This window comes from Lactuca virosa, chromosome 9 (assembly GCF_052849685.1).
Source record: "Lactuca virosa cultivar CGN04683 chromosome 9, Lactuca_virosa_CGN04683_v6, whole genome shotgun sequence".
NCBI classification, from domain to species: Eukaryota; Viridiplantae; Streptophyta; class Magnoliopsida; order Asterales; family Asteraceae; genus Lactuca; species Lactuca virosa.
Genome location: NC_136434.1, coordinates 289,360,702 through 289,381,732, shown reverse-complemented (window position 1 = coordinate 289,381,732; position 21,031 = coordinate 289,360,702). Strand labels below are relative to the sequence as shown.

Here is a 21,031-nt window from a genome sequence, read left to right as displayed (position 1 = left end):
GGAGAGTTTGAATAATATGATATAAACCATAACATAATTATTCTGGAAGTCAAAACATGCAAAAAGAAATAATAGTAAACGATTGACAAGAGATAGCAACACTTTACTCATAAATAACAGCTTTTATTTATCATCAAATGTCAATTACATTTTACAAATTTCAAGATTATCTAACTACTAAAACTAATATCATCCTTCAGCCCTATGCTCCGAGCATGTTGGAGATGCTTAGCCCGAGTCAGTCCCTTCGTGAGGGGATCTGCTGGGTTCTCATCCGATGATACCCTCTTTGCCACGAGGATTCCTTCTTCTATTCGATGTCTGATGAAGTGATATTTTCTGTCAATGTGTCTGGATCTCCCATGATCTCTTGGTTCCTTGGCTAAGGCAACCGCACTATTGCTGTCACAGAAAATCTCCATTGGCTCCTTTATAGCTGGTACAACTCCAAGGTCTCCGATGAAGTTCTTTAGCCATATAGCCTCCTTTGCTGCCTCGCTTGCTGCTATATACTCTGATTCACAAGTGGAATCAGCCACTGTCTCCTGCTTGGAACTTTTCCAAGTAATTGCCCCTCCGTTTAGAGTAAAGACCCAGCCCGACTGAGAGCGGAAATTATCCCTGTCAGTCTGAAAGCTAGCATCACTGTACCCTACAACTCTCAAGTCCTTACTGCCACCGAGGGTAAGGACCCAGTCCTTAGTCCTCCGTAGGTACTTGAGGATATTCTTTACCGCAGTCCAGTGTGCCTTGCCAGGGTTCCCCTGATACCTGCTAACCATGCTCAAAGCAAAGGCTAAATCAGGTCGAGTACACGTCATAGCATACATGATCGATCCTACAGCTGAAGCATAAGGTATTCGACTCATTTCTGCTATCTCAGCCTCAGTACTAGGGCTTTGTGTCTTACTCAATCTGGCGTTACTCTGGATGGGTAACTCTCCTTTCTTGGAGTTATGCATGTTGAACCTTTTCAACACTTTGTCCACATAGGTGCTTTGACTAAGTCCAATTAGTCTTTTACTCCTGTTTCTCAAAATCCTTATCCCTAGGATATAGGCAGCTTCTCCAAGGTCCTTCATAGCGAAACACTTCCCAAGCCAGGACTTTACTTCCTGCAGGGTTGGGATGTCATTTCCTATGAGTAGTATGTCATCCACATACAGTACCAAAAAGCTGACTATACTCCCACTAGCCTTGATATAGACATAAGATTCATCTTCACTCCTTGAAAAGCCAAATTCTTTGACTTTCTCATCAAAGCAAAGATTCCATCTGCGAGGTGCCTGTTTTAATCCATAAATGGATTTCTCGAGCTTACACACTCTACTGGGGTACTCTGTACTGACAAAACCCTCTGGCTGAACCATGTAAACATCTTCAGCCAACTTTCCATTAAGGAAAGCGGTTTTGACATCCATTTCCCATATTTCATAATCATGAAATGCAGCAATGGCTAACAGAACCCTAATAGACTTAATCTTGGCCACTGGTGAAAAGGTCTCATCATAATCAACTCCCGGAGTTTGAGAATAACCCTTTGCAACCAGTCGTGCCTTATAAGTGTGTACATTACCATCCATGTCGGTCTTCTTCTTGAAGATCCATTTGCACCCAACTATCTTACGATCAGGTACATTGTCAACCAAGTTCCAAACTTGATTGTCATACATGGACTGTATCTCGCTATCCATAACCTCTTTCCATTTAGTAGCCTCAGGGCCTGTCATGGCTTCCGTGTAGCTGTTAGGCTCATCCAGATTTACCAGTGTGTTATCACTGATAAGTGTCTCACCTTCTGCAGTAATATGAAAACCATAATAATGCTCAGGTGCATTCCTAACTCTGGTGGAATGCCTCAGAGGTATAGATTCTTCAGTCGGCTCAATAGGAGTTTCCTCCTCCGGTTGAGGGCTAGGGTTTGAGGTTCCTTCACCACTTGACTCTTGAATTTCCTCAAGGTCAATTTGCCTCCCACTGTCTCCTTGGCTCATGAATTCTCTCTCTCGAAAGAATCCTCTTCTTGCTACAAAGACCACATTATCAATGGGTATGTAGAAGATGTAACCAAAGGATTTCTGTGGGTAACCGATGAAATTACACCTTTCGCTTCGGGGTTCGAGCTTATCGTGAGTCTCGCGTCTCACGAAAGCCTCGCAACCCCAAATCTTGATGTGGTCTAGATTGGGAACTTTTCCAGTCCACACCTCGTGAGGTGTTTTGGCAACCTTCTTTGTAGGAACTAGATTAAGGATATGGGCGGCAGTCTCTAAGGCATACCCCCAAAATGAGATTGGTAGCGAAGCTCGACTCATCATGGAACGAACCATGTCCAACAAGGTCCGATTATGCCTCTCAGCTACACCATTCAACTGTGGTGTCCTAGGAGGTGTCAATTGTGAGACAATCCCACATTCCTTAAGATAGTCAAGGAACTCAGTACTAAGATACTCACCACCACGATCGGATCAAAGCATCTTAATGTTCCTGCCCAACTGATTCTCCACTTCTTGCTTAAACTCTTTGAATTTCTCAAAGGTTTCTGACTTATGCTTGATTAGATAGACATATCCATATCTACTAAAATCATCAGTAAAAGTCACATAGAACCGATTAGCATCTCTTGTGGCGGTTCTGAAGGGTCCACACACATCCGTGTGTATGAGGTCCAACAAACCTTCACCCCTAGCACAAGTGCCAGTAAAAGGTGACTTTGTCATTTTACCAAGCAAACAAGATTCACAACTATCATCTGACTTTAGGTCAAATGACTCCAAGACTCCATCCTTTTGGAGTTGGCCTATGCGTTTCTTGCTTACATGTCCAAGACGACAATGCCATAAGGATGCTTTATCTAAGCTAGTGGAAGAGTTAATACATAATACATTATTTCCTAGATTATCTACAACAGATACAGTTTCATACACGCCATCACAAGATAATGCTTTAAAATAAAGAACATTATTAAAGAAAGCATCAATACTACCATTATTATTATCAAAATAAAAGGTAAAACCTTGTTTATACAATGCATGAAAGGAAATAACATTTCTTGCCATTTCTGGCGAATAATAACATTTATTCAAATCTAATGTAAACCCACTATTTAGCACTAAGGAATAAACTCCTATCTTGGTGACAGGTGAAGCTTTCCTGTTTCCCATGATCAAGTTTATCTTTCCCTGCTCCACATTCTCAATTCTTTTTAGTCCCTGCAAATCACAACATATGTGAATACCACAACCTGTATCAAGGACCCAAGACTTAGAATGAGGTGAGTTATTAGACAATATAGTGTATATACCTGCATGGTTGGGTTTTACTTTCCCATCCTTCAAATCTTGCTGGTACTTTGGGCAGTTTCGCTTCCAGTGCGACTTTTCATGGCAATAGAAGCATTCAGCCTCATTAGGGTTAGCAGAAGGAGTGACAAAACCTTTCTTGGTTTTGCTTGAAGAGGAGCCTTCAAGGGTCTTACCCTTAGTACCCTTAGAAGGGTTCTTTCTCTTCTTCCCTTTGCCATGCCCGATTGCCAAGACATTGGCCGCAGTTGGAGTAGGAGTAGGAGTAGTAACAACCGACTTACCCTTTAGACCACTTCCGACGGTCTTCAAGAGTCCTTGAAGTTTGCTGAGGGTGACTTCTTCCTTGTTCATGTGATATGTCATGCGGAATTGATCATAACACGATGGCAAGGAGTGCAAAATGATGTCTATTGCTAACTCCTCAGGGAAGTTCACATTCAGCTTCAGTAAACGGTCCACATACCTTTGCATTTTCTGCATGTGGCCCGTGATGGGTTCACCATCCTTCATTCGGGTTGTTATCATGGAGGAGATTATTTCATATCGCTCTTAACGAGCACTTTGATGGTAGCGGTCCATCAAGTCCTGGTGCATCTCAAAAGGATAATAGTCCTCATAGGACTTTTGGAGCTCGGCTGTCATGGTGGCCATCATGATGCATGCCACTTTTGCAGCATCTCTTCCATGTACCTCATATTCAGCAAGCTCTTCAGGAGTAGCAGTTGGCTCGGGTACCTTCAGCTCCTTGTCGAGAACATATTCTTTGTTCTCATACCGAGTGACCATCCTGATGTTTCTGATCCAATCTGTAAAGTTGGACCCATCAAAGATGACTCTCCCACAAAGATTCATGAGAGAGAAGGAGCTAGTAGGGTTTGAGCCAGAAGCATTGTTATTGGAAGACATCTGAAAAGAAGAGGGAATAGATTAGATTAGATATAGAGATAGTCCTTAACAAAACACCCAAATGTAATATTAAGGCTAGGACCCAACACAATATTTTATAACTTAGAAGAGGGATGCCGTAATCTAAGCTATAAGATATTTGAAGGTAGGTGAATGACGATTCACTAATTTCCACCATGAAAAACGAAATATTTAATTAGGTTTTAATTGGTTTAGAAACTCCTAGATTCTTTGAGATTCATTGAACTTTCTTCAATGACATGTTTCAATCTCGAGTGTGCCCTTCAAGTTTTGTGACTGGGATGCCGAGGATCACAAAACAAGGTGTGAAGTAACCATGCAAATTACTTGGTACCCTTAATGTATTACCCCTCAATCGATGTGCCGGTTAACCACACACGCTTCATCGATACTATGATAAACATTACGTCACCCTTTACCTACCTTGTTAAGTTCAAGTTAGTGTGCCGGTTAACCACACACGCTCCACTAATGACTTAAACAAAGTGTAAAGTGTAATTTCATGGATTAGCACCTTATTCACATTTTCCTAAAATAACTAAGATTGAGAATTCAATAAAGTTTAGTTACTTTAGTATTATCATTATACTTTTAATGAGAATTTATAAGTCCTTGTCCTACCCGTTCGGCTAACGACCCTCCACCGATCAAGGAAGCGGTGGGTGAGAGTGGACACCCATTAAGTTGCCATTTTATAGGCAACAACCTTATACCCCCCTTATAGACCGACTTCGTGAATGAGGGGTACTAGCGGTAAGACGACTTGATCTTATACATATATAAATATTATTAAACTTGTAATATTATAAAGTATAAGGGTTGAATTTTAACTTTTAAAATTCTAGGGGTTGGAACTAAAGTTTTTAATATGACTTTACATGTTCCAAAACTTGAGGGCAAGTTTTGTAAACTTTCAAAACTTTTCATTTCTCATAACTTATGAGTTAATGGTTATTAAAAATGAAGACTCTTCATTTTTTGTAACCTATGTGTTCTTTTAATGGTTATTTATAAATGTGACTTTTGGTTATCCATAACTTAAGAACTAGTTATGGACTCCATTAAAACACATAAAGATCAAGAATTAATCTAATCAATTATTAACACATAATTTCTATGATCTTCTAAACTCATATGTTTATGAGTGTTCATATCAAAAATTTCAAGAATCGTAAGTACATATACAAAAGTTGAAATTTTGATACGAGCTTTTGAACAAAACTTCGATTTTCAAGTTTTTTTTTTTTTTTTTTTTTTTTTTTTTTTTGCATTAAGTATCAAATAAACAAACCAGGCTCTGATACCACTGATGAGTTTTGAGCATTCTAACACTCCTATGGTGTACATGCAACCCTAGAAACCTTGGATCTATGTTTGACTAAGATACATGCAAATAATTATTTTTCCAAGGTTCTTATCCTAACTAGCATGGCATGGGATACTTGAATCAAATAAAACTAGTAGAATTACTTACCTTGTAGTAGTAGTTGATTGCTTGGAGTTTGAGAGCCTAGCACAAATAATGTGGATGCCTCAAATGGAAGTCACAAATCACCACAAACTTGGAAACTTGAGAGAATAGTCACAAACTTCTTGAAATCGGCCCTCTTAGTTTACACACATCAACTAGTGTTATTTCAAGAACCAAAGCCTCATTTATATAGTGTGGTGGATTAGGGTTACATCCATGTAAACCCTAATACCCATGTCTTTTCATTTCCATGAGATCCATGGGTTAAAGCTCCATGGAGTATCCATGGACTTTCCATGCAAGCCTAGCCCATTCCAAATAAGCATTAGCCCACACTATATAAATACAAGAGCCCATATTTAATTAGTCATACTTTTGATCTCTAAATTAATTCTAAATTAATTATAGATCAACACTAATTAAATAATATGATTTTATATTAATATATTAGAACTTATAATATATTAATAAATCATAACTTATACTATTCTCAAAAGATTATCCGTAAATTGTTCGGGTGAAGTGCAACCCAAATGGACCATGCCGGGTCGGGTCAAGTACATACTAAATATAGTTATGGACTTAGACACTATCTCCAACAAAGAATCTATGTGTAAAGTTAGAAACCTTAATGCAAGAAGGATGTTCAAAGGAATGTACTTTGAATATGGGACTTCATTTCCATGGAATTGTGTTGTAACCAATCTCCAATGGAATGGTTTGTAATATCATTGTCCAAGTCTCTGTGACTTTGGTACCTTGACATTACAAAAGGATTATTGCATGAGAGTTTAGACTTTAACATATTCTAATAGTGGAAGAATTTTGTATTCTTACACTTATAATAAGGATTAGGAATTGTGAAATAAGCATCATCGAAAATGTATTCAATCAATCTATTTCACAAAGTAAGGACCATAGGTAAACATAGTGTGCATGCTTGGAGCATGGGGTAACTATTGTTTTAATTCAAGTATTAAGTTGATTAGTCGAAACAATTATACAATGAATAATGTGGATTAAATTATTATTGTGTTTCACTTCGCATGTTTTACTTCCCGAATAACTAGGTTATTCAAACATCCACAATCGATCATACTTTGGAAGTAAATAATGAGTTTAGACTGTCATGAATCTGACTGTAGATTGTCTAAGTGTTTAGACATAACACAAGTTTGTTGCAGTGTTCATGAGTACTCCTGAAATAAGATTTGAGTATTGGATTAAAACCACGTTCACTTGAATCACTTCATGGATTTTATCACGAGTGATTGTGAGACGATAATATCTTATATTCTTGAAACGGAGATGTAGTTTACAAGTCAGTTGCACATTGATGATACGTAAACGCACCAGTATTGTTGTGTGTGATTTGATGAGTAAGTTGAGCTAGCATATGAGTCGAAGTTTATCCGTTCATTTTACCCAAAGTGGGATAAAAGTGATATTTGTGGGCCCCTCAATGATTTAGTGATGACACCTAAGCTCTTGGCCAAGCCTGGACTAAGTTGATGTGTTCAATGTAGTCTGTTGTCAGTCGTCATAAATCGGAAGTCGGGAAACAACACATGGAAAGAGAGAATGATTATAATCCATGTATCGGTCCATACGATATCTTGAAGAATGGAGGAATATATGATCCCTTATCTAAAGGACGCGATTCAGATATGATCAGAGTTTGACAGCGACTTTTGAGAGCTATGATTGCTAATCGAGTTATGAAGTTACATTGGCAATTATAGTTATTAGACTTATCCAAGTGGGAGACTGTTGGATTAGGTGTCTAAGCCCATAAATATAATCGGTATGTACTTGACCTGATAGTAGCATGATCCTTTTGGGTTGCCTTCACCGGAGCAATTTGATAGAATAGATATTTAAGAAAGAGGTTATTTGTGATTTATTAATATATTATTTGAATAATATATTAATTGAGAAATCATATTATTTAATTTGTATTGATCAAGAATTAATTTAGTGATCAAAAGAGACTGATTAAATTAACGGGGACTGATTAGGTAAATCAGTAATATTTATAGTTTGGGCTAATGATCCATGTTGATTAGGGATAGACTAAATCTATGTGAGAGTCCATGAAGATTTAGTCCATTGGGCCCATAAAATGAGTTATTGGATTAAAGGCTTAAGTGAATGAATTAGGGTTTACAAGTTGAAACCCCAGGAATTCCACACTATAAATGTAACCCCTAGTATCACCAAAATGGCCCCTAAGAGTTCCAAGAAGATCCCTAGCCGTTTTGTGTGCCTCCTAGCCTCTCTATCATTATCCTCCATTTGCTTATTGTGTTTGTGACTTATTTGAGGCATCAAATTTGAGGTTCTAAGCTCTTGAAAGGTCAAGTTCTACAAGCTACAACAAATAGGTATTCATCTAACTAGTTTTATGTTTCAAATATCAAAGTTGTATGCTAGTTATAGGTTTCATGCTTTGGATAATTTTATTGCATGTATAATTTTAGAAAACATAGATCCAAAGCATTAGGGTTGTGCACCATAGGGATGTTATAGTGCTCAAAACCCATCATTCATTTGATAGTTAGCTCGCATCAATGTGATCCCCACAAAGCACAAAGCAAGCAACATTCGAGCAGTATAGTTGACTGGCACTAAGACACAATAAAATCAGATAGATCCTCATATGAAACTCTCGATCTCTATCTCCCAGCATCTCGGATGCACCTTCGTCCTGCTCTCACTCTCTCAAGAGTGGCTAATCATTCCTCACGCTGACCCGCTATGAACTGCACCCACCATGAAACTTCCACCAACCCTGCAACACTTGTGTATGCTAATCATACATAACACTGGATCATATAGACATTTAAATACTCGATTCTACCCTAATCCCTTCATCAAACAAGAACATAAAATAAGGCTAAACCAAACATTCCCAGGCTATAGAATCTTAGTTATGTACAACTATAATGCATACACTAAGAAACTACAGTAATGATGTCATTTTTCATATAAGGAAGACCCTAGCCTATCAGGCATCATATAATCATGAAATTCTATCATGCAATTCCTAAAGATCCCTAGCCTATCACTAGCATTTTGTTCTAACATATCACAATATCAAATAACAATGTGATAATTTGGGGTCTACTTACTGGCTCCGGTTGATCGTACACATCGCATCCTTTCTTATTTTTTGAAAACAATTTTGAAAATCATTTTTAAAACCTTTTTCATTTTCCTTAGTTTGAGACTGGATTCACATGAGTTTTCCACCAATTCACTCAAACCAAGGCTCTGATAACAACTTGTAACATCCCAAAAATTTCAACAAATTTAAACCTTTCAAAACAATTCATTTACTAATAAAAGTGTTTACAAATTCATTGTTTCCAAAACATTATTTAAAATCAGAGTCTCCCAAGATCCAATCAGTCATAAAACCAGGGATGTGTACGGTCACGCCTTCGCCTTGCCATGGTCCTTATAAGTACCTGAACCCATAAACCAAAACTGTAAGCACGAAGCTTAGTGAGTTTCTCCCAAAGTACCGCCACAAAACATAAGTACAATAACCAACATCATGCATACAGAGCCTTCAGCCTGACTGGAATGTCGTACCGGCCTACAGACTATCTGGTACGCTCACAGAACCTTCATCATGACTAGAACACCTCACCGGGCCTTCAGCCTATCTGGAACGTTCTCCGGGCCTTCGGCCTGACTGGAACGTCTCTCAGGCCTGCAGTCTATCTGGGACGCCTTGGGTCTCTTGGCCTTTAGTCTACACGGGTCCACCTCAACCCAACCACACACAACATGTCGATATACACATAACAGATAAACATATATATGACCAGTCAATAGACAATCAGAAAGATCTTACAGATCACTAAGCATAACATCATCCTATATAGCATGATACCAATCTAACAGATCATCATAGCAGAATAACATACTATCACATACATGATATCTAATCCAATGGGCCTACCGTGGTGCCTTTGACCCGTAAGTACAGTGAAGAAAACTCACCTCAATCCGTTGATAATCAAATGACTGCTCAGGTTGCTGAACTGAATAACCTCGCGCTAACTAGCAAAATACAATCTTAATCAATAATTATTCTGATAATCCAAAATCTGAGGCCCACTCCTTAAACCAACTTCCTAAAGGGTAAAAGACTATTTTACCCTTTTTCTCATTTGGCACAAACCCAAGGCACAAACCCAAGGCTCAACCTAATCACAAAAAAGCCCAAGATGGCAAACCAAAACCCAATATGACCCAACTTCCTAATTGGGCCCAAAACTATCATGGGACCAAAACTAGGAAGCCTACAGCCTAACCATGGCTCATAATCAGAAATCCAATGGCCCGATAAATCCCAAAACCACATCTCACGTCGTGACCAGCCTTGGTCACGTCGTGAGTGCTCAATCAAACAGATCCCAACTCATCACGACTCAACCTAGCCGACTTAGCCAAAGGAAAGTCAACAGGGCTGCCCTCACATCGTGAGAAGCCTTCTCACATCGTGAGATTCAAGCAGATAACCAGAAACGGGGCCAAACGCTTCTCACGTCATGAGACCTTGTGTCCCACGTCGTGAGAATTGCCTGATGCTAAAATTCCAACTTTTAAGTCCTTAATCCATTAAGCTTTCAATCCTAATTCTTTCAGAAGCTAACAAGGAGTCCAAAGGCCAATAAAAACAATTACTTGATGGACATGCATGCCCCAAGCATGTCCTAAACCCATCTTAGCTCAAAATGGCAAGAAATGGCCCCAAACTCAAACAAGATTCATAAATTATAACCATACTTTAGATCCATAAGACTAAATCACAGAGAATGACTCATTAATCCATAAAGTTGCCAAATTTATGGATCCCAAGCATGAAATCTATCATAAACATGCAAAAAGGTGCTTAGAACTTAGATCTAGCAATTTGAGCTCATAAAGATTGGATCTTGGACAATTACAATGGTCCAAAATGTGCACAAGATGATGATGATGAAGCCTCCTTGTTGAACCAACACTTTAGGACTTCTCCTTCTTATTCTTCTAGCCACCAAAACACTAGAATGGATCCAAAAGACCAAGATGGATTAGGGTTAGGGTTTTTCTGAGTTAAGGGATGGTAGAGGCTGAGAAATGAACCGAAAAACCGAGTTAAGGGGGCTTAATTATGTAGGAAACCCTAAAACTTCGTGGGCTTGGGTTGCAGCGATCCTCACGTTGTGAGCTCTTATTGCTCACGTCGTGAGCTCAGTGCGGGATAGAATCTTCATGCGGCCCTCCTCACATCGTGAACTTCCATGCCTCACGTCGAGAGGACCCATTTTTCTCCAAAAATCCAACATTTTGACCCGCTAAAAGCCTAATTCAATTCGTCCAAGAAAACGGATGTTACAGCAACCCAAAAAGGACTTCGCTTCTATTTGCAAGTTTAAACCAATTTAGTTATGAACTTAGATACCTTAATCAAACACTTAATTGTAATAGAATTTATTTTTTTAAAAGTTAAATATTACCTATATCCTAACAAAATAAGTACATAACCATAAAACTTTTGTATATTCAGTCGTCTAAATATTTAAATCATCGTATATAATAATTTTTAGACTAATTGAGGGTATTTTTGAACAGTTTTAGGCATCAATCATCATAATTTAGTCACCCAGTATCATAAATTTGACTAATCGTGATTTTTTTTTGAAATTTTGACTGTCTGACTTTTTTACCGGCTTAGACCGCCTAGGACCGCCCACGACCACCTACTACCGCCCAGGACCGACTCCACCTAAGTCAACCGACTATCATTAATCGTAGACAGTAAGAGGCCGCCTAGGCCAACTTTTACAACAATGATATATATATATATATATATATATATATATATATATATATATATATATATATATATATATATATATATATATGTGTGTGTGTGTGTGTGTGTGTGTGTGTGTGTGTGTGTGTGTGTGTGTGTGTGTGTGTGATATTGGTAGATTGTGTTGGTAAAGTTTTCAGAATTATGGATGGTTGTGTGGTAGATTAAATGCTTCAAACAAAAAGATCGAAGGTGAATAATTCATATGAAGGGATACGATGTCAAGATTCATGCGAGACACATACAATTATTTTCAAGTTTCTACAATTGGATTGATATTATTATTTTATTCGCATAATTATGATGTTCATTTTTTTGTATTGTATGCTTTACCGATTCATCTAGAATATATGAATTATAATGGAGAAGTAACATGACGATATATTTTCATAATTTTGTTTGTTATCTTTTTTATTCCCAATAAAATGGTTGGATTTAATGTATTGAGTGACAATAGGTGTTAGGCTAAATAATACTCTTTTTGTTTCATTTTTAGATACATATAAAGAAAAAAGTCAAGGCAAGATCCTGCCAACTAAATTTTCAAAGGTCTCTTGGATATAGCAAAATTTGAACATTTATATGTATAACCTATTCACACTATTGTTGAATGACATTAACCTTAGGTTAAGCATATGTGACATTTCATGTTAATTATGAAACTTTCACTCCGTTGTAACTTAATTACATATTTATATTTTTATTTGTAAATATTATAATAATATATTTTATTTATATTAAAGTGTTCGATATTATGTGATAACTTTACAAAATGAATAAAAATATTATTTTTTTTACCCTCAAGTTTTGTTATTTCTAACAAAAAGTTATAACTTTGTTTAAAGGTCGTCAATAGATTTGCTTCCTTTGTAAATGTAATCTATGTAAAATATGTTAAATAATACGTTTTTCCTATACTTTTACATTTGGTAGCGTTTTTTGACGTTACAAATAATAATGATGATTAAGATGTTACTTATACAATAGTTAAAAACTCGATTTCTTCGAGAAAGCTATAACTAATTCTTTTAAAGCAACATAAAATAAGGGAAATGGACTTAAGAATGTAATTAATTTTTCGGTTTGTTCACATCTAGGTAACTATCTTTTTTTTGTACACATCTAGGTAACAAACTTTTTGGAAGTAGCAGGTTAGATCCGGGTATAATCGGTCATAATGGTCATATGTGAACACTTTAAAAAAGTTCGTTACCTAGATGTGTACAAAAAAAAGATAGTTACCCATATGTGAACAAACCGTTAAGGTAAAAGTAAATTACACGAATGGTCCCTGTAGTTTGGGTAATTTGTGCGTTTGGTCCATAACTTATTTTTTAACTTGGATGATCCCTACTGTTTATTTTTGTTGTGCGTTTGGTCCATGTCTTACCTCAAAAGACTATTGATGTCATTAAAGATGGAAAGAAAAGAAAAGTTAAGGAGGATGAGAAATGAGATGGTGACTGGTGGGACCGAGCTTAAATTTCTCAAATATGGTTTCAGGTTTAGGGTGAGGAGATACAAATATGAGGGGTCTATTAATTTTTTAAAATATATAAAAAATAAATACATAAATAAGAAAATTAATTAAAAAATAAATTAGAAATGGGCACAATAGTCTTTTGAGGTAAGACATGGACCAAATGCACAACAAAAATAAACAGTAGGGGTCATCCAAGTTAAAAAATAATTCAGAGACCAAAAGCAAATTTACTCAAACTACAGGGACCATTCGTGTAATTTACTTTTACCTATTCGGTGTGTTCACATCTGAGTAACAATCTTTTTTTTTGTACACATCTAGGTAAAAAACTTTTTGGAAGTGTTCACATATGACCATTATTACCGGTTATGACCGGATGTAACCTGCTACAGCCGGTCATAATGGTCATATGTGAACACTTCCAAAAAGTTCGTTACCTAGATGTATACAAAAAAAATATAGTTATCTAGATGTGAACAAACCGAAAAATTAATTACCTTATTAAGTCCATTTCCCCATAAAATAATATAAAAAAAGGCTTCATAATTTTACTTTAAATATCATATTCGAAATCTGTAGAATGTAATTGAACTGAAATAGAAAAAAATAGGAAAAGCAAAACATATTATGGATATCATTTTGCTTTAAGAATATTCATTCGAAACTCCCAAAAGTTTTCAACTTATTTTTAATTGATAACTAGTAAAGTGGCCCCCGCGTTGCGGGGGTTAGATGTTTCATTTATACCATCAACACCACCAAAACCCTTTTTATTGTAAGAGCCAAGAGGATTGGAAGAGGATCCGTTATAGGGGTCCGTCTCCTTTGTATGTGTATGTATGCTCCAGTAGTAGACACAGAAGAACGCGATAAGTCAGACTGAAATTCGATTTCTAGAGGTGGTAGCAAACACATTTTCTAGCAGTTGGGTTCTTGAGGAGCATGGCTTTCATATGTAAACTCCACAACATCTTTAGCTCTTCTTCTCTATTGCCTTCAAATCTGGTTCACTTCACACAATCTGTCACCTTACCTTCACCATCGGACACTGCATCTGCTGCCATAACAAACTGCTAGATATATATAAGAGTTAGAATAAGTAGATGCTGCAATGAAAAAGAACTTTATGACCTTCTGGAATCAGTAAGTAGATATATATAAGAGTTATAATAGGTAGATGCTGCAATGAAAAATATAGCAAAAACGTAAAACCCATTTCTTGTGCAGGTTGAATATAAATTTCAGGAAACCTTTGGAAAAAATCTAAACCTGAATAAGATTAACCATTTTGCGTGTCTGGGAAAAGATAAGAACTTTATGACCTTCTGGAATCAGTTTTTCCTATAATGGATGATTAAAAAAAAAGTTTAGGTTGATTTTCTCATATCTTTTAAACATTATTTATCCAAATGGTATTAAAATATAACAAAAAAAAAAAAAAAGAATAAGGGTCTAAGGGTATGTATGTAATATGTAATATTCTAACCAGTAAAGACATAATAAAGAAGATCTTGCAAGAAAGCTTGTCATGAGTTTCCCCAATGTCATATTTCTCTGCAGTATCTGCTATATGCATTGCTAATTTTTCAGCAATTCCTTGATCTTCCTCATTTAGCCCTGTTTCCATTGCTTCTAGAAGATCTTTAGCAACTCTTTTTGTTAATACAACTGGATGATCACAGATTTTTTCAATATCTATTAAATGTAAATCATAAACATTAACTTTCACTAAAGGAAAAGTCCACCAAAAACTAAGACTGATGTTAATAGAACAAAAAAATTGCATTGTTGATCTCTCTTATGTGCAAAAGACAGAAATACCCTTCTCATAAAAGACTACAATACCGTGAGAGCAGGTAAAGGTGAACCATCAAAGGCTGAAAGAACAATCTCACTGTTCAAAAAGCCTTCGTATAGTTGTCTCTGTAAATTTAAAAAGATAAAAAGAATGTAAGTTGAGTTTTTATAAAATAAAAAATATAAAAACAGTTAATGTAAGCACCTGACATTTGGATAATCTTAACCAAACAATAATCTCATTCTTTTTAGAAAGATTGGCAGTGTTTGTAGCATCATTATCACGAAAAACTTCACTTTTTAAACGCCTGAGAAAATAGGGCTGAATGCAATTTCTTAAATCCTGTTTGTAAGTTTGGATAAATGTTATTTTTTTTATAGTTTTAATCATAGCAAAAGGTTATTGCCTTAATATTTATGGACCATTTTGTCATTTAGGGAAATATAACTAATAACCTGTGCAACAGCTGAACCAATGCGCTTATCTCTATCAGATGCATTTTTGTCATTTCCACGTAGGATTGCTGACTCATATTTTTCCTTAAAACTGAAAAGAAAATAGATATAAATAAGTAAATAACATAACAATAAGAAGAAAAAAAAAATGAAATCTTACCATTTCTTCTCTCTGAAAAGCTCTGGGCAACAGAAGTTAAACAAAGCCCAAAGTTCCTGAATTATATAAGAACGATGATCAATAAAGTGGCTTTTAAAGCAATAAAAGTATAAACAGAAATCCATATAAATCTAATAGAGAAAAACACAATGGAATAGAATCCTATATTCCAAAGTGGTAATCCATGAGCTAAAACACATTCAATTAGATTACGTTGGACTAAGCTGCAATCCATTAGCTAAAACACATCCGTATCAACAGAAATCCATATAAATCTAATAGAGAAAAACACAATGGAATAGAATCCTATATTCCAATTTCTTGGTTGCCCAATTGACGCAATTGAATTGAGTCAATTCTGATGGAATCCACCAAAATCCATATATGAAGGGATTTCATCATTTGTAGGAATGGAAGACGGAATTGAATTCCATTCTCCCAAATCAAATTGTCTTACAAACCCTATACTTATTAAAGGGTATTTTGGTCATTTAACAAATTATTCTACCCGCGATATCCAATCGAGAAAGTTTTGTCTAAAAAGAAACATAATCCATTAGAATAAACTATAGAAACAGTCCTTATGCTTTCTGACATGTTTAGTTCAAGATTCAAACTTTTTTTTTTTCAGTTTTGCTCCTTATTTCAAGATTCCATGGACCAAAACCGGAAAATGTTTCAATTTTAGACTGAACACGGTAAAAATAAGAAAGATTAGGGCCCATTTTTAGTAATTTACTCCAAGTATTACGTCATTTTCGAAAAGAAAATCCAAATATTTTCTTACGAAATAGAAACTTATTTTTACAAATCCACTTGTATTCTTTAAATTTTTTGAATTTTGGAGAATTTCTTTTTTGGAAATTTTAAAAACTTATTTTTACAAATCCATTTGTACAGAAACAGATAAAAAAATACATACGGAATACACATAAAATTGTAAAAAAAAAATCAATGACTAATATAGCCTTGAAGGCATCAATTTGATAAAAACAATATATACAACATCTTCAAAACATAATTATTAGTTATTTTTCAAAAATAACACGATGAAACCTACCGTACCTAGTACAGGCGCGTAATAATATGTATTTTGGCTCAAGCAATTAATCAAACACCTAGTGTGCATAAAAAACAACTAATTTTGTGGCGGATAAAACAATTCAAATTGAAGGAGCACCTATATATAAAATTGGTAATGATGGTTAAAGAAATAAGACTTACCTTTGAAATATGTCTAATACACACATGAACTGTGTTCCTTCTGTTTTGTCGAAGCCAAAATCGTAACTCAGGGTGCAATCTTATAATCCAAGCCCTTGTACTATTAGTCTTGCATTGGCGTTTTAGAACAAATATCATACACCACAATCCCCAATGAGAAGGTGTGGTAAAGGTGAAAGATTATTGGGCGAGTGAGTCGTTGACGGTGGTGCGTCGGTGGTGCCAATAGAGGAGGTCTCCTGTAAACATCACACACAACAGATAATCGATGATGTTACACATATCCGGAAGCATCATACAAAAGCCAAAATGAAAGGTAGTAGAAACAGAAATTCGATATTAAAAATACAATAAAACACAAATATGAAACACAAACAACGTATGCTAATCCGGAATTCAAACCAAACGGCGACAAATCTAGTGGAAAAAAACGGAAATCATACCGTAAAAATTTGGAAACGAATGAAAGAAAGAGCAGAGGATGACATTACTGGGCATACAGACGCAATAGTGGTCGATCATTTCAGCAAACACCTATGGTGCAAAACCACACAATTTAGCCAAATATGAACTATTGAAGGTGGAAAGCACATCTATTTATCAAATCAAATACAAACTGTTTGTGAATATTATGTTTACCTCCTGTATAGGTCGAACTATAGCCAACAATCTGTAGAGGAGGATGTCCTTTTGACTCTATTTTACAACAAGTGTATACCTCAGAAGAAAGCCCTGATCGAAAACCTGCAACCAAGAATTATGAAGCAAAGTCAACCTCCGTATACACCTTTTAGATTCCCCTTCAACAGATTCCAAGAAGAACACTCCTGAAACTGAATCAAAAGGATTCCTACAGATTTTCAGTTCTTCACACACACACAAAAAGAGAAGTCAAGGCGGTGGAGAAGAGGTGTGACGGACGGAAGTGGATGGTTGATAGTCGTGTTTGTGGAAAGTGTTCCCTCTCGAATCTGGGTAAAATACAAACGAAGAACAAAAGGGAGAAGGGACCGAATGTAGGGTAATGGAAGAAGGAAGCGGTGGTGGAGAGACCTTTTTCGGGTTTATCTGAGACGAAGAATGTAGAGGCGTTGTAACGAAAGAGAAGAAAAGATAGCTGAACCGTGTAGAGAGTCCGCCAGGAGCGATGGTCTTCATCAAGCCCTAATCGCAGGTCCAGATGACGCGGCTGATGGTGGTGGCGATCGAGGTAAAAAAATACGACAACAGTGGCGTTGGCCTCTGCCAGCGTTTTGTCGGGCTGCTTCTCCACCTCTGGCGACTCCTTCCGTCATCGGAATATTGGAGCCGGTGGTGAAGAAGAAGGGAGAAACGGTGGAGACGAAGAGGGTTGGGAGACGGTGGAATCTGGAAGAGGATAAAAGGAAGATTGTGGAAGGATCAGGGTGGAGGATCGGCAAGTAAAGTCGTAACTAGTGTGGTAACCCCAGGAATATATAAATTAACAAAGTGACACACAAACAAAAATAGAGGGACCGAAAATGTAATTTAAGGGACCAAAATTGGCCAAAATGTCTCAGGTTTACTGTTAAAACTTTTCACAACTTTAATATATATATATATATATATATATATATATATATATATATATATATATATATATAATAATTAAACTCATTTATAATTCTAATTTCAATATTAAAACTTAAATATTTAAATTAAACTATTTAACTATTTATTTAAAATGAATCTAAAACATTTTATTTTTAATGCTAGAATAAAATATACTTACTTTTTTAATTTGAATATAGTTTCAAAATAGAAATATAAATAAAAAAATCAAATGAACCTGAAAAAATTTGCCCATATAACCACAACCACTCAAGAGAATTTTAAATTATATATTATAGTTTGTCAAACTAATATAATATAAATTATGAATATTAGATAATTCAATAGGTTTTTAAGTACATCACTTTTCATGTTTTCAAAATTAATGATATTTACTAATGATTTTTTATTTAATAAGATATTAAATTAATTACTACAAATATCATCCATATTATTTTATTTTATTCATATAAATGTTAAACATATGCTATCAAATAAAAATTTAAATAATACTATTTAAGAATAATAATTATTTACAATACTAATTGACAATATTTATTTCATAATTAATAACGACGTATAATTTTTTTAATATTTACTTAAATATTTTAACAAAATGTATTTATTATTAGTTATTTATATAAATATATTCCGGCACAAGCCACACAAATTTGTCTCACACAAATTTGTCTAATAAAATTATAGAGTTAAAGAAAATATCATTAATAATTGGTTAAACCGCCATTTTCACATGACAAATTGTGAGCCAAATAGTCCAAATTTCAACAAATAGTGAAGCCCATTTTTAGTTAATTATGTAGCCCAAAAATCAGTTGCAGCCCATTTTTATATTGTTGTCCAGATCGGCTTCACAGCCTAATAGGCATGCTGATTTTTAGCCAAACACAGCCAATTTTGCAGCAGTCAGATGTGATATTCTTATTCAGTATACACTACTAGATTTCGGTTCAATGCCCACTAAAAAAAGAGTTGTTCACCAAAACAATAATTCGCAACTCATTTTCTAAAAGAATATAATAAAATATCTGTATATAATGCGCAAAAATATTGGTAAATTCATAAAACGGCTTTTTTCGACAATATTTTTGAGAATTTTATTAAGTTGAATGGAATGGTGGTGGCACGGAGCTGAGATGGCAACTCTCTCTCTCTCAATCAAAATTTGACCATCTCAGATTCATTTCTATTTTTCTCTAAAAATAAATAGTGTTTCGTTTATAACCATACTAGGTTATAACCCGGGTACTACACGGGACCAACGTATAAAAACTTTAAAAGTTAATAGACGTTTTAATTATCGATACATTTGCTAATAGTTATTTCTTTTAGAAACTTATATGTTTTATCCGTAGAATTATCAACTTAAATTAATTTTGCATTGTATTTTGAAGATATGAGCAATGTCCTATATGCCTAGATTAAAAGAGAAAATGATTATGTTGTATAATATAATACAAATTAACAAAAAAAAAACATAGACAATTAATCATGGACAAAATGTTTTATGAAACATAAACAGTATAAAATATCTATATTACAATAAAAGATATCATGAAAATTAATATATATATATATATATATATATATATATATATATATATATATATATATATATATATATATATATATATATATATCGAGTTAACAAAATACTAATTATTAGAACTTTAGAAGCAAGTCACCATTGATAACAAACAAATCACTTATTAGCAAATATTAACTTACAATTGCATTCTTCCGATTGAGAAAGGTTAGCATTTAATATTAGATTTCAACAAAGAATAAAAGAAAAAAAAAGTATGTAGATGCAACTATAAAGTATAACCGATTAAATAGTACATACAAGATAAAAACTCAAAACCACAAAAGGGTAAAAACTCAAAATTAAAAGTATAACCGATTAAATAATAAACAGTACACACAAGATAAAAACTCAAAATTACAAAAGGGTAAAAACTCAAAATTAAAGATATAGTAAACATTGCAAACCATTTATTAATGACTTATTAACCAAATACAAAACCAGGTATTTAAACCCCAAAATAACATCTAAAATCAACTATAAATAAAATGGAAGAGAAGTTGTATAGGAAGAGAGAATCTGATGTAAGTCAACATAGGGGCAATATGGTCTTTTCTGGAGTAAATAAAGTGGAGGCAGGAAAAGCAGTTGGGGGACTCTGTTGGAGCTTTTTGGCTGAATTGAAGTCTGTTAAGTAGTAGAAGTAGATTTATTTTGATAGTATCTCTCTCTTTACATATAATCATTCTTTAAAAAGGGAGCTGAATAAAATTCCTTCAATTTATATTATTTTCGATCCAATCTGCATCAAAATGTTTAAGCAATCACAAATGAGTGATTTACCATTTACAAGTAGTCTTTAAATAAATAAAAAAATCATTGTATCTTAATAATTTTGAGTAGAAATTCTATGTTTCTTTATGTGATGAATCCTCTACATGCCTCCATCTTCAATGCCTTGGATAATCAATAAATATAAGTTTTTATACATATTGTTTATTAAAAAAATTACATAAATTAGTAGAAAAGATAATATATATGTTCATATGAAATATAATCATTCCTTAAAAAATGGAGCCGAATAAAATTCTTTCAATTAAACCCATAGGCTTGAGTAATCTGCAGATAAATAATAAAGAATATTAATATAACTTCACAATATGTCTAAATTAAATACCTTCCTAGTTTAAATTGAATCAAAATGGTAGTATTTAATTTCAT

At 34.7% G+C, this 21,031-nt stretch overlaps 1 protein-coding gene across 2 annotated transcripts; it reads right to left on the bottom strand.

Annotated features, from left to right (window-relative positions):
- Window positions 1-13,655: 13,655 nt before the first annotated feature.
- LOC145138581 (protein CHROMATIN REMODELING 24-like) lies at window positions 13,656-18,096 on the bottom strand. Of its 2 annotated transcripts, none has more exons than XM_079072643.1 (8): window positions 17,335-18,096; window positions 16,696-17,229; window positions 15,472-15,527; window positions 15,312-15,402; window positions 15,061-15,198; window positions 14,545-14,981; window positions 14,328-14,399; window positions 13,656-14,128 (listed from the first exon to the last, which is right to left on the bottom strand). In XM_079072643.1, the coding sequence occupies exons 2-6, from the start codon at window positions 16,831-16,833 to the stop codon at window positions 14,895-14,897; spliced, it is 510 nt and encodes a 169-aa protein (XP_078928769.1). In that variant the 5' UTR covers window positions 16,834-17,229; window positions 17,335-18,096; the 3' UTR covers window positions 13,656-14,128; window positions 14,328-14,399; window positions 14,545-14,894. The 2 variants fall into 2 exon arrangements, with proteins under 2 accessions (XP_078928769.1, XP_078928768.1); XM_079072642.1 differs by having other exon boundaries at window positions 13,656-14,399; window positions 16,696-16,934; window positions 17,139-17,229.
- Between the last annotated feature and the right edge of the window lie 2,935 nt (window positions 18,097-21,031).